The sequence below is a fragment of the Anolis sagrei genome, chromosome 6, assembly GCF_037176765.1.
Source record: "Anolis sagrei isolate rAnoSag1 chromosome 6, rAnoSag1.mat, whole genome shotgun sequence".
NCBI classification, from domain to species: Eukaryota; Metazoa; Chordata; class Lepidosauria; order Squamata; family Dactyloidae; genus Anolis; species Anolis sagrei.
In genome coordinates this window covers 127120393-127133840 of record NC_090026.1, presented here as the reverse complement: position 1 = coordinate 127133840, position 13448 = coordinate 127120393, and the positions used below count along the sequence as shown (strand labels likewise).

At 41.6% G+C, this 13448-nt stretch overlaps 1 protein-coding gene across 4 annotated transcripts in view; it reads right to left on the bottom strand.

Moving 5' to 3' along the window:
• NKTR (natural killer cell triggering receptor) overlaps positions 1-13448 on the bottom strand; it is a 39981-nt gene that overhangs the window by 1220 nt on the left and 25313 nt on the right. For 3 of the 4 annotated variants that reach the window (XM_067470393.1, XM_060782670.2, XM_060782671.2), the window contains 9 exons: positions 13226-13371; positions 11675-11900; positions 11085-11237; positions 8913-9000; positions 8376-8521; positions 4292-7165; positions 2009-2104; positions 1657-1716; positions 198-302 (listed from right to left, as the gene is read on the bottom strand). In XM_067470393.1, the coding sequence (XP_067326494.1) occupies positions 198-302; positions 1657-1716; positions 2009-2104; positions 4292-7165; positions 8376-8521; positions 8913-9000; positions 11085-11237; positions 11675-11900; positions 13226-13371 (3894 nt within the window). The remainder of the gene's footprint in view (positions 1-197; positions 303-1656; positions 1717-2008; positions 2105-4291; positions 7166-8375; positions 8522-8912; positions 9001-11084; positions 11238-11674; positions 11901-13225; positions 13372-13448) is intronic. The other variant, XM_067470394.1, reaches the window with a different exon arrangement.

Genomic DNA, 13448 nt, shown 5'->3' with positions numbered 1-13448 from the left:
GAGAAGGATATCAAAATGTAAATGTAAAGTTTTTAGGTGTCACTTCCACTTTCCACAGACGCAGATATTTCAAACTTGGGCCCTCCAGGGGTTTGGGACTTCAGAGGACCCAGGTTTGCCCTTGCCTGCTTCCAAGTTATAAATACATCTGAGGTATAAACCAAACACCACGTGTTTCACACCTGAAATGAGCTTACCTGGACCGTCGGTCATAACTGCGAGATCTGTGATAACTGTCGCTCCTTTTGCTTCGGCTTCGACTGCGACTCCTGCTGTAATAACTGTCATAGGTATATGACCTGCTTTTAGGGAGGAAAGGAAATGGTAACTGATTATAAAGTAACTTCATTGTCATTGTGCATTGTACAACAAAATTATTTATTATTATTATTATTATTATTATTATTATTATTATTATTATTAACTTTATTTATACCCCGCTAACATCTCCCGATGGCCAAGGCCCTCAATAAAACAACAACATAACAAATACAACAATAAAACTCATAAAGCAAAACAATAAACATAAAGCAATAACAATAAACATTAAAACAATAACACCATGATGCATTTAAAACTAAAGGCCGGGCCAAATGTAATGAATAAAATTTAAAAAGTGCTGAACATGACATGTGGAATGTATAGGTTTTTAGAGGTAGGTGCGATGTGCAGACAATCTTAAATCTCCAATAAAGTGCATTTGGGACATGATGCTGGGAGTTCCCTATTCTGGAAAGGCACACTGGAACAGCCAGGTCTTCAAGCTCTTCCTAAAGACTGCCAACGTTGGGGCTTGTCTGATGTCCTTGGGGAGAGAGTTCCAGAGTCGGGGGGCTACCACAGAGAAGGCCCTGTCTCTCGTCCCCACCAAACGCGCTTGAGACGCAGGTGGGATTGTGAGCAGGGTCTCTCCAGATGATCGGAGGGAATTAAATGCCATCCCCAATGCACATTATATATGTAGAATTGCAAAAACAAAGCACCCATCTTTCCACACTCTAATCGCTATTGCACAACCACTAATGCCACATGAGTGTAAAACCGGAGTTCAATATAGTCACAGCTCTGGGATGGACGTTATCTTTCTACCCATTTATCCTTGTTTTTATCATCCTATTCATCTACCAATGGTAATAATAATAAAAAATGGTATCCAGGGTGAGGTGGATCCATAAGAATATTTTGAGCTTTCTTAGTAAAGATAAAGGTAAAGGTTTCCCCTGAAATTTAGTCGTGTCCGACTCTGGGGATGGTGCTCATCTCCATTTCTAAGACTAAGAGCTGGCGTTGTCCATAGATGTCTCCTAGGTCATGTGGCCAGCATGACTGCATGTAGTGCTGTTACCTTCCTGAGGAAGCGGTATTATTGGTATCTATTTTTATTTTGAAAATTGCCAGTCACTTCTGCATCTCTCACCTTTGGCTTATACTCAAATCAATACGTTTCCCCAGTTTTTATGCTAAAATTAGGTGCCTCGGCTTATCTTCGGGTTGGTTTATACTCAAATATGTACAGTATGCCCATTTTTGCACTTTCTAATGAAATTAACCAGATGGGCTGGAAAGTTAACAACCACAAAGCCATATCCCAGTGCACTGCATGCTGTTGCAAACACATTCTGTATCCCAGACTCAGTGATTACTTTCTCAGTATACCTTGATCTACTACGGTGATCATAGGAACTGCTTCTGGACCGACTTCTGCTATAGGTTCGACTAGTAAGGAGAAAGAGAATGACACACTCAAGATACAAGTTTTTTTTTAAAAAGAAATCCCCCCCAAAAAAGATTTTTAATATTGCATTTAATTTAGATTAATGATAGCTACAATGATTCTCTTGAGTTAACAATATTGGCAAACTGCTTTTAAAACAGTAACCACTCACTGAGCCTGTAAATCACCTTAGTTATGAAATCACCTAGATTTCGAGATGACATTTCACCATGATGCCCAAACGCTGCCCTCCAGGACCACCCTTCACCCCTTCCCTTTTATATAAGTACTTGCCTATTACTTCTGCCACTGTTATAGGAACTGCTACGACTTCTTGTGCGGCCTCTGCTGTACCAACCCCTGCTCCGGCTTCGCGTGTAGCTCCGTGACCTATGAATTTTAAGCACACAGAACAGGCATGGGCAAAGTTAGGCTTTCCAGGTGTTTTGGACTTTAACTCCCACAATTCCAAACAGCCTCAGGCCCTTTCCTCCCCCCTCTCCCAGCTGCTTATTATATCTCTCAGTCTAGACCAATGATTCTTAAACTTCCTAATACAGTTCCTCATGTTGTGGTGACCCCCCTAACATGAAATTATTTTTGTTGCTACTTCATAACTACAATTTTGCTACTGTTATGAATCGTTATGTAAATATCTGATATGCAGGATGAATTTTCATTCACTGGACCAATTTTGGCACAAATACCCAATATGCCCAAATTTGAATACTGGTGCGGTTGGGTGTGTGTGTGTGTGTGTGTGATTTTGTCATTTGGGAGTTGTAGTTGCTGGGATTTATAGTTCACCTACAATCAAATTTATTTATTTATTTATTTATTTATTTAAAAGTTTTGTATACCGACCTTCTCACCTCTCTTGAGGGACTCAGACCGGTTTCCAATCATACCATCACATACAATCAATAAAACATCATAATACATATTACAGTAAAACATTAAAACAGCAATTACAATCAATAACTACAATGGTCAGTCATCACACTAAAATCGTTGCTCATCATCCTCCATCCATATCTCACGTGTTGGCTCACTCAAAGAGCATTCTGAACTCCTCCAACAATGGAATTGAACCAAACTTGGCATACAGAACTCCCATGACCAACAGAAAATACTGGAAGGGTTTGGTGCGCATTGACCTTGAGTTTTGGAGTTGTAGTTCACCTACATCCAGAGAGCACTGTGGACTCAAACAATGATGGATCTGGACCAAACTTGGCACAGATACTCAATATACCCAAATGTGAACAGTGGTGGCGTTTGGGGAAAATAGACATTGACATTTGGGAGTTGTAGTTGCTTGGATTTATAGTTCACCTGCAATCAAAGAGTATTCTGAACTGCACCAACGACAGAATTGGGCTAAACTTCCCACACAGAACCCCCATGACTAACAGAAAATACTGGAAGGGTTTGGTGGGCATTGACCTTGAGTTTTGGAGTTGTAGTTCACCTACATCCAGAGAGCACTGTGGACTCAATCACTGATGGATCTGGACCAAACTTGGCACAGATACTTAATATACCCAAAGGTGAACAGTGGTGGAGTTTGGGGAAAATAGACCTTGACATTTGGGAATTGTAGTTGCTGGGATTTATAGTTCACCTACAATCAAAGAGTATTCTTATTGATACGTTATTGATGTGTTATATACTGATCGTTTTGATGGTTTTAACTGTGGTAATTGTCTTAACTATGTGTACATTATGTGTATTTTGTGTCGGCATCAAATTGTGCCTTTTTGTAAACCGCCCTGAGTCCCCCCTCGGGGGTTGAGAAGGGCGGGGTAAAAGTACCCGAAATAAATAAATAAATAAATACATACTATTCTGAACTGCACCAATGACAGAATTGGGCTAAACTTCCCACACAGAACCCCCATTACTAACAGAAAATGCTGTGTGTTCTGCTTCCCTGGAGACTAGGACGCGGAACAATGGCTTCAAACTACAAGAGAGGAGATTCCATCTGAACATTAGGAAGAACTTCCTGACTGTGAGAGCCGTTCAGCAGTGGAACTCTCTGCCCCGGAGTGTGGTGGAGGCTCCTTCTTTGGAAGCTTTTAAGCAGAGGCTGGATGGCCATTTGTCAGGGGTGATTTGAATGCATATTCCTGCTTCTTGGCAGGGGGTTGGACTGGATGGCCCATGAGGTCTCTTCCAGCTCTTTGATTCCATGATTCTGATGAACTTTGGTGACCCCTCTGACACCCCCTTGCAACCTCCCCTCGGGGATTCCGACCATCAGGTTGAGAAACGCCGGTCTAGACAGTATAATCTTACTGGTGCAACCTAAAATTGCATTGCCTTTTTAACCTGCTTGATCACACTGATAACTCATGTTCAACTTGTGGTCCACTAAGACTCCTGAACCCCTTTCACATTTATATATATTGTAAAAAATGGAAAAGCACTCACTGGCTCTAGGTTTTAAGATAGTAGATTTTGAGGGCCACCTAGTGACAAAACAGCTAACATGCATTATGAGGAATTCAGAATTACATTCTCAGTGCAAGACATTTTCTGAAATGGCTCCACCTATTTGTAACCTTGACTCACCTATATGAGTCCGTAGAGCTCCTTGACCGACTTCTTGAGTGACTATAGGAAAGGGATCTCGTTCGGTGCCGGGATTTGGGTTCCGACTTGCTCCGTGACCGGCTGCGGCTTCTGGACTGGCTGTTCTCTCGCTCGGCCGAATCCTCCTCGCTGGAGCTCTCGTGGTTTCTTGGTCTCCGATTAAGCCGGGCCGTCTTTCTTACTTCATCAAACAGAGAGCCTGGTCTGATTTTGTTTTTGCTCTTGATTTCTATCCTTAACCCTTGCGGTTTTGATTCAGATGAGGAGGGTAGATTTTTGACGTCTGAAGAACTGGTGGAGGCAACGGCAGCAGGCAGCTGGAGATTCCCTGCACCCTGCAATGGCTTCCATTTATTATCCGCTGAGCTGCTTTGAGCGCCATCAGCCATTTCGGGCTTCAGTGCACTGACCGTACTCGCAACCGACGTGCTTGGTTTCGATTTGTGTTTGTCTTTTTCCCTGTTGTCTTCTTTGGTGTCGGTGGAGTCTTGACCACTGACTCTTTGCTTTGCAGTTCTTGCTTCGGAATGATTGTGGACGTCTGCATTCTTACTCGCTTTTACCTCCTGGAGGTTGAGTTTCAGAGCAACTGGGGAAAGGTCCACATCAACCTTTAAAGGGGAATTATGTTCCGGAGTACAGATCTCCATGTCATCTATCTGGGTCACATCTACCTCATTGTCTCTCTTTGCCACTGTGCCGTCGGGAGTTTCTGATCCAGTCATGTTTCGATCTGCCTTTAGAGCCTGAGCCGACGTAGACGGCTCCTCGTTACTTTTACTTGGCTGACTGGCAGGTGACATATGCCCTCCAGCTTTATCCAACGGTATATTCTCTTCATGGAGCTTTTCATCACCCTTTGCTTGGTTTTTGACCATTTTGTCCTTCTCCGAATCCTGCTCTTGGTTTTTATCTTTAAGATCCGTTGAGACCTGCTTCTCTTTCCCTTCCTTAGCGCGTGGCTTGGCAATAATGTCTTCCTCCTCCTCTTCCTCCTCGCCAAACTCCAAGGGAGGCTGCCAATGAAATGTTTCCTTTTGCTTTGGAGCCTTCTGCTTCTCCTTTTTACCCTTGGATTTCTCCTTGGCTTTTTTGGAATGCGCTTTCTTCGGATTCTTCTTGGAGCCGTGCTTTTGCTTTCTCGATTTTCCCCGGGCGCCTGGAGGGGAATGAGAGCTCTCTGTCCCTGATAGGGAGGACTCCTTGCTTGCCTTCGGTGCCCCAGAAGTAGATGCTAACTTGGCTTTGCCTTTGGCCAGGCTGAGGTCAGTGTCTGAATCTGAGGAAGCTTCACCTTCCTCCTTGCTGGAAGACAATCTTGATTCTTCTTTACTGTTTCGGATCCCACCTCCTTCTGAATTTGAATCAGAGTCCCATTTACCGCCAGCATGTGTTTTCCTTTTTGCTTTTTTGCCGCTTCTTGGAGATTCAGATTTCTCTTTCAAAGCTCTCACTTTGGAGGAGTTACTGCTCCATTCAGTCCTAGACTTCTTTTCCTCTCCCTCATAAGCTGGGCTGCTTTTTCGCTTCCGATTAGATTTTTCTGAACTGAATTGCCCCTTTTCCGGAGCTGATGGCTGTGGTTTAGCCAACGGCTCGCTGTCTGTGGAGAAAATGGACGAAGATCTGCTCTCGCTATTCCCATGCTTCTGAGAAGCCACATCTTTTGCATAGGGAAGTGTGCTTTCCGAACTACTCTGCCTTTTCTTTTCCAGCTGTAAATGTTTCTCCCTGTATTCAGATTTTAGTTTGCTTTTCTGTCTGTCGTCTTCACTTAAAGAAAAGTAAGATGACGAGCCGCTGTAGCAAGACTGGTCACTGGGGGTTTTATTCACTGAATGGGATCTGGGTGTTGACCGAGATCTCGAACTGGACGGACTTCTCGATCTGGAGGAAGACTTGGAGTAGGTTCTACTTCGAGTTGTCCTGCTCCTAGATCTTTGCCAAGTGCCTGAGCTTCTGTTACTCCGGTTTTTGGAGTAACTGCTCCGCTCACTGTCTGAACTCTTTTCTCGCTTATGATACGAAGAGGAGGCGCCGGGATCGTTGGCACCTATTAAACTGTACGTTGATGGAGTGGGTATTATGTGAGTGGCTTTTGCTTTGATTTCCTGAATTCGCTCATAGGATGGTTTCCATGGCTTCTGACCAGGTTTCCACCTGGAAGGTGGAGGGCTGTCGCTGAGGGGTATAACCGGAACGCTTTCGGCAACAACAGGCTGAATCACAACTTTATCTTTCTGGGGAAGTGCTGTCCTTGCAGGCTCTACCATGGCTGGCTTACACTCATTAAAATGAGAGACATTTTTGGGTGGAGTGGATGCTGTATTTGGATGCTTAGAGGCAGAACTCGACTCGGATCTGGACCCACTCCTAGATGGAGAAGACTTAGATCTTGATCTAGAACTTCTTCTGGAATAAGACCTGGACCGAGATCCAGACTTGGATCTGGACCTACAATATGACTGAGAATCTCTGCTGGATAGAGATGGAGAGCTTTGTTTATCTCTCTCGGATTTAGACCAGTGTCTTCTAGAGGAGTCACCCCTTGACGTCAGTGAAGAGGAGTGAGACCCTTGCTCCTGATCGTAAGATGATTTTGTCCTCCTTGTAGAGGAGTGAGAAGAGTCCATCTCGGACGAAGGGGATAACCTCTTCTTTTTAACCTGCTTGTGCTTCTTTAAATGTTTTTGCTTCTTCGCCTTCTTTTTGTGCTTTGCCTTTTTCTCTTTCCGGTGTTTTTTGTGCTGGCTGGAATATTTTGCACTGCTTGGGTCCGAATAGCCATTATGGGACCAAGACCTTGACCTCTGCGACAGACTTCTTTCATCCCACTTCCCTGGCTCACTCAACCTAAGAAAGCAGGAAAACAATTAGGAAAGCATGTGCTTTTACATATACTAACTAAATAAATGTATTTCTATACTTCTCCAAAAAAGCATGTTAGCCCTCCACATTCACAGAACCCCCGTGAATGTGGGAAAAACATGAATGAAAAAATTGTTTTTTTGAAAAACCCCACCTCCCTACAAATCTCTGGGTCCTCCAGTACGAATCTATGGCCAACTTCTGGTGGAATAGCTGCACTGGAGAACCCAAAGACTTCGAGCAAATCCAATTGGCAAATAATCAGATCTGCAAGGTCAACCGTGTAAATTGACAAACATATTAAAAATTAACTAGGTATTTTTAATTACAAAAATGTAGTGAAGCACTGAATGGGTTAAATAGATGCAATAACTCAACAAAAGTTGCTGTTCTATATAAGCAGGTGTGCCTATAGCTTAGTAGCACTCAGTCTGAGGTAAACCTTAGTGGGAGAAAGGTCTCAGCCTGTGAGAAGGCCTCACAGTGTGAGGTGGACCTTAGTCTGTGAGATAATGCCTCAGATTGAGGTAGGCCTTAAGTCTGTGAGAAGGCCTCAGAGCATGAGTAGACCTGGTGTGAGAAGCTTTGATGAGAGAAGCTCCAGGCTGAAGGCCTTGTGTTTAAAGCTGTGTGTAAAGCTCCTGTGTGAATCTCCTGAGTAAGTCTGGTGTGAGAGGAGGCGCTGTGAAAATGAAGCTGTTCATCTGCGTAAGAAAGAAGCCCAACATGGAAGCAAAGAAGGAAGTATAAAGAAATTTATTTGTGTTATAGAAAACTTTTTCTTGTTTTCCAAAGCCTCCTATGGAAGAGAGAACTGATCTGTGTGTTTTTGTTCTTTTAATCACTTTTGGCTACTGGTGTTAGATCACGCTCTGCTGCTAAGTTACTCTGCTGCACATTTACAACCGTCTTTTGTTAATAAGCCCACTCACCCAACACGAGTGAGGAGGGCAAGCTGTATAGGAGGCATGGGCAAACTTTGGCCCTCCAGGTGTTTTGGACTTCAACTCCCACAATTCCTAAGAAGCTATTGTCTGTTAGGAATTGTGGGAGCTGAAATCTAAAACACCCAGAGGGCCAAAGTTTGCCCATGCCTGCTGTATAGGCATGATTTATTACACTCTCACATCTAAAGAAACTCTTCTACAGCAAAGGTGTCACTTCAGAAAGTCCCAAACACTTTGCAAAGCCTTACTTGTCCCCTTTGCTCCACTTTTCCCCGCTGGGCGCTCTGTAGGCTCTCAATCTCTGCATCTCTTCTTTCCAATGGGGAGGTGTTTCGCTACTCCCATCATTGCCAGACTCCGAACAGGAGCGAGAATGAGGTGGTGTGTGGTATCGCTTTTTAAAATAAGAAAAGGCACAGCACAGTATTACACAGAATGTGTCAACTGTGCAGGCATACAATTGCCAACCAAGTCCCACCTATAATAATAGTTCAAAGCAAGATATGTGAACTTCCTCCCTCCCAGCACCATTTTTTTTTCAATTTTCATTCATCTTCCCAGTGCTTTTTCCAGCTGATTGGGTTCATAGGGGATGGCTATTTTCTTTCTTTCCTTACAAAACATCTCAACCTCATTAATAAAGATGATGATGGCCACCTTTTAAGCAGACTACACTGCTACCCACTTACTGACAATTTTTAACAGACCTAAGCAAGTGCCACACAAGGTTTCATTCTCTCATAAGTTAGTTAGTTTTAAAGGAAAAGAATGAAAAATAAACATACTATTGTGCCTCTCCCTCTGATTTTTCTTCCAGATTTAGACACTGAGGGCTTCTGGTCAGTCAAAACTGGTGCTACATCGGGGGGCTTCCTTAAACGTTAAGAATGATGCAAGCGTAAAGAAGAAAGCATTGGAAAAGAAATCAATCCTTTTTCCAGACAAACAGAGAAATAGATTCCAGGCAGCGCACAGGACTTGAACAACCACATACACAATTCCTTAGAGACCAAATGATGATATGAGTGGTCTTATGTTGAGTCGCAAATATGGGGTGGTACAGGACAGAGCTCACAACCTTTGAACTTCTGACAGACACTTCTCTCATCTTCCCCTGAGACACAAAGCCTTTCCAGTTTGTGCCTACTTCCTTTGGCTTCAGGCAGGCCCGTAGCCAGGATTTTGATTCGGGGCGGGCTGAGGATCTACCCTAGCAAACCTTTTGTGTCATTATCCCAATACCCCCATGCATATGGGATATATTGAGCATGGTGATCAGATCATGATATGAATAAACATAACAGTTTAAATAATGCACCAGTAAGATCTTCTCATGGACCACGCTGAGAATTTCGGGCGGGGGGGGGGGGCTGAAGCCCCTTAAACCCCACCCCCCAACCCCCGGCTACATGCCTGGCTCCAGGTCAACAGTAGAGACTGAGCTGGTGTATGTCTCAAAGGGAACTGAGTTAGTACTAAACTTTTTTTTTATGGGCAAACAATCTATTTCTTGGATAGCAAAGGAGTTTCTCCTGAAAGTCAGCTACTGACTGGAGAGAATCCCTTAAGGACCAAGGTGGAGTTTTCTAATATGTCTGCTAGAATTTCCTGTGAAATGGACTGATGCTGCTAGAAGATGTCTGTCTTCTTTATTATGTGCTTTTGTCATTATAGCGCAATGGTTCCCAACCTTTTTTTAACCAGGGACTACTCTCCAACATTAGTACCAAAAGGGTTACGAATCGGTTTCTGGTCAACTTTGGATTCGGTTTGGTTATCTGGGATGCCGATTCAGAAAACAGCATTGGATAGACCACATCAGCTCTAGTTTCTGATACAGAACATATGCCATCCAGTAGTTGCCATCTGCTCGCCCAAAGATAACCATATTTAGTAAGCTTTGGTACTACAAGAGGGTTCACGAGACCAGTTGTTCTCGTTGCAATGTTGTAGTAACGGTGAGGCTGAGAACCATATTTTAGTTCTTGCAGACCACTGGCGGTCCACAGGTTGGGAACCACTGTTCTAGCTGTGGAGGTTTAGCTACAGGACTCCACTGATAGCCAAAAAATATGGATGATGGAGTCCTTATTAATTAGGACACTTTCCCCCAGCCATAGGATAAGACTAGCAAGCATCCCTTCAAGACATGTTAGTGCAGGCAGTATACCCAAGTCACAAACAAGATAGGTTCTGTAAATCTGTTCTTAAGCTGAATTTGTTTGTAAGTCAGAACCGGTACATTTTTAAAGCATAACTCCAGCCAAATAAATAAATAAATATAGTTCTGAATAGCATAGGGAAAGGTTAACACCCTTGTGGTGTTTTTTCTGCTGTTCAGAATATTTCGTATAATGTTATGTCCCTGTGATAATTTGATTTCAAAAAAATTGGCTTGTGGTAGAAACAGGGATTGCAGATAAAGCTTCACTGGAGACCCCTTTTCCCATATTAACAACACTTTCAAGAGTGAATTTCTCTTCCGAGGGGCAGATTTCTCTCACGTCTTGTTTTATTTACTATATTTTACCTCACTCTATTCCCAAAGGAGACTCAGAGTGGCTTCCAAATAGGCAATAATTCAATGCCATACAAACGTAACATACAAATATAATATACACACACATTAAATCAGTAAAATTTTAACATCCTAGCTTATCAATACATTAAAATCAACTATTAAACCATACAAGATCTGAAATCATAATTGAGGAGCCATTACAATTGTGTTGTCTCATCCTTTTCTTAACTAGGAGTTGTTTGTAAACCAGATATTTCTAACTCAGGGGCTGCCTGTACTCTGTGCATCAAGTCCTTGTTATTTACATACCACAAGCTGCAGAGGTCTACAACTGGTACAAAGACTGGGAATATACCATCTACTCAGGGATCACTGAATAGGGAGTCACTTCAAAAGAAGAAACACATGCAAATGGAAAAAAGAGTTGACTACATACGGCTCAGGCTCTGCACTTGTAGTTGGTGCATCTCTCCTAAGCAAAAACCTGTTTTCAGGCACAGGAGGAATTTCTTCAGGACGGACAACTGGTTTGTCCCTTTTTGCATTCGAGTCCACTGATTTATCATTTGCTTCACTTCTGTCAGAGAGGCTGGGTGGAAAGAGAACAATTTTTCACACCACCTTGAAAGTGGCACTATGCAATTTTTTCCTCATCCAAATGACAATGTCTGGAGAATAAAACATATCCAGTAAATCTAGTAAACTCACATCCTATATTTTTTCAAGTCTAACCATTTCACTTTCCTAGATACTAAACCTGGCTTCCTCATTTGTTCATGGAGCTGTCACATCTATTTTCCAAGAGGCAAAGGGAACATACTTTCAATAATTTTAGCAGCAATATGGAGACCCATATACAACTTCTACCGTGTTCAAAATGCATGCTTAAAGGTCCTATTGAATCAGTGGAGCTCATTATAGTATAGTGTACTTTGTTTTAACGAGTTTAATGCTTTGAAAGGCTTGCTCCTCCACTCAACTATGATTTTTAAAGCCTTTTAAAATCAAATTTAATGTATCAAGTACCTTTTTTGTCTTGATATCTGTTTGCTCTTGGGCTCCTCTTTCTTCTTCTCTTCCTTTCTTCGCTTCCGTGATTGTTTCACTTTGGTTTTTCTCTTCCGTTTCCTTTTTCGACTTCTCTCATTTTCCGATTCACTGTCAGATGAAGAGTCTGATGAAGTAGAGGAACTGCTGGAGGAGGAGTCTGATACTTCAGAGCTAGGAGAAACCTTCCTCTTCTTCTCCAGCACTTGGGATGACAAAGGTACGCCTTTTATTATTACCTCTACCAAAACATATAGATTCGTATTCAACATTGATACAATTAGAACTATAATTCAGTTACCTGGAGATCATGATGATTTACTACTACAAACACATTTTTGTTACTATTTTAGAAAGTGTGGCAGTTTTGGCCTCATTTACCAACTGAACTTGTATGGAAATTACCTACACAATAGGAGCCGATAACACTATGTAACACGATTTTTGTTCCTGGGTTATAAATGTCATTTCCTAATTGGTTCTATCATAAAAGCATGATTTTTTAAATTAAATTTCAAAACATTTGTTTTCTGCAGGACATCCTGCAGCACATTTTGCTATAGCTTCTCAATAAATATCGAGTATCAACCAATTCAACATAGTTTGTGGCACCCACAAAAACAAAGTTTCTAGAGTATGGCAATTGTTTTCAAAGAATGCACTGCACAATTAAACAAGAAATAACACTTTCATATCAGGAACATTTTGTTTTTTCAAATTTTGTTACATAGTGTAATCTGGCACTAAATAAACCCAGAACAATATTAGCATTTTAACACATGTCACTCTACAATCTATAATACCATTTCTCCCTGGAAGTCTGACTTGAACTGACATGGAAATATTGATGTTATAGTCACAAACATTTGGAAGACACTAGAATGAGGAAGACTACGCTACTTTATAAACCCAAGCTGCTACTTCAAGGAAACTTATTATTTCAAGTACCAATTTCAGCTTAGTGAAATGGATAGTAATCTTTTGATCCACTTTTTCACTAAAACATTTCAAAATATTTTCACAATATGATTAGTAGTTAATATTCTACCACAAGGTTTATTCCACTACTTAGCATCAGATTGCATATAATTCCTATACAACAGAGAAACATGGCTGAACTTAGCGTGATGTCACTATAAAGTGCAAACATCAAAAGAAATTTAAAAGCTGTTTTAGAACACTTCTGTATAAATTCAGATATAAATGTAGAAATTGTAGTCAAAATTTACCCCAAAAACATGACTTATCCATTAATCAATATGATTGCTGTACTTTAACTCTGACAAATTACCCTTGACTTATCTTAGGGTCATATCAAAATGCATAATTTTGGTTTAAAAGACTGCCCTTGACTAACACACATAAGGTCCTGACCTTATATGCAAGTCAAGGACCATCCTTTAACCATAATTATATATATTTTATTACACAAATATAGATATATATATTATTCAAATTAAGTGGCATGAAATTACTACAGCTAAGGAAAATTATGAGCCCTTAGGCCAAAAAGGAAATGCAATGGCTTACCATCTTTGGCTGGTTTTGTCACCAGCACTCCACAGTCAATGACTCGCACGTCAGCATAAGGCCTACTGGCAGTATCAGTTTTCAGATTTTCTATTTGTTCTATCACTTCGAAGCCAGAAATCACCAATCCAAAGACAACATGAACGCTGCAGAAACAGAGGATACAAGGAGTATTGAGGAGTTCCAACAAATGTCCTTCTTTCAAACATTCATATTTTTAACA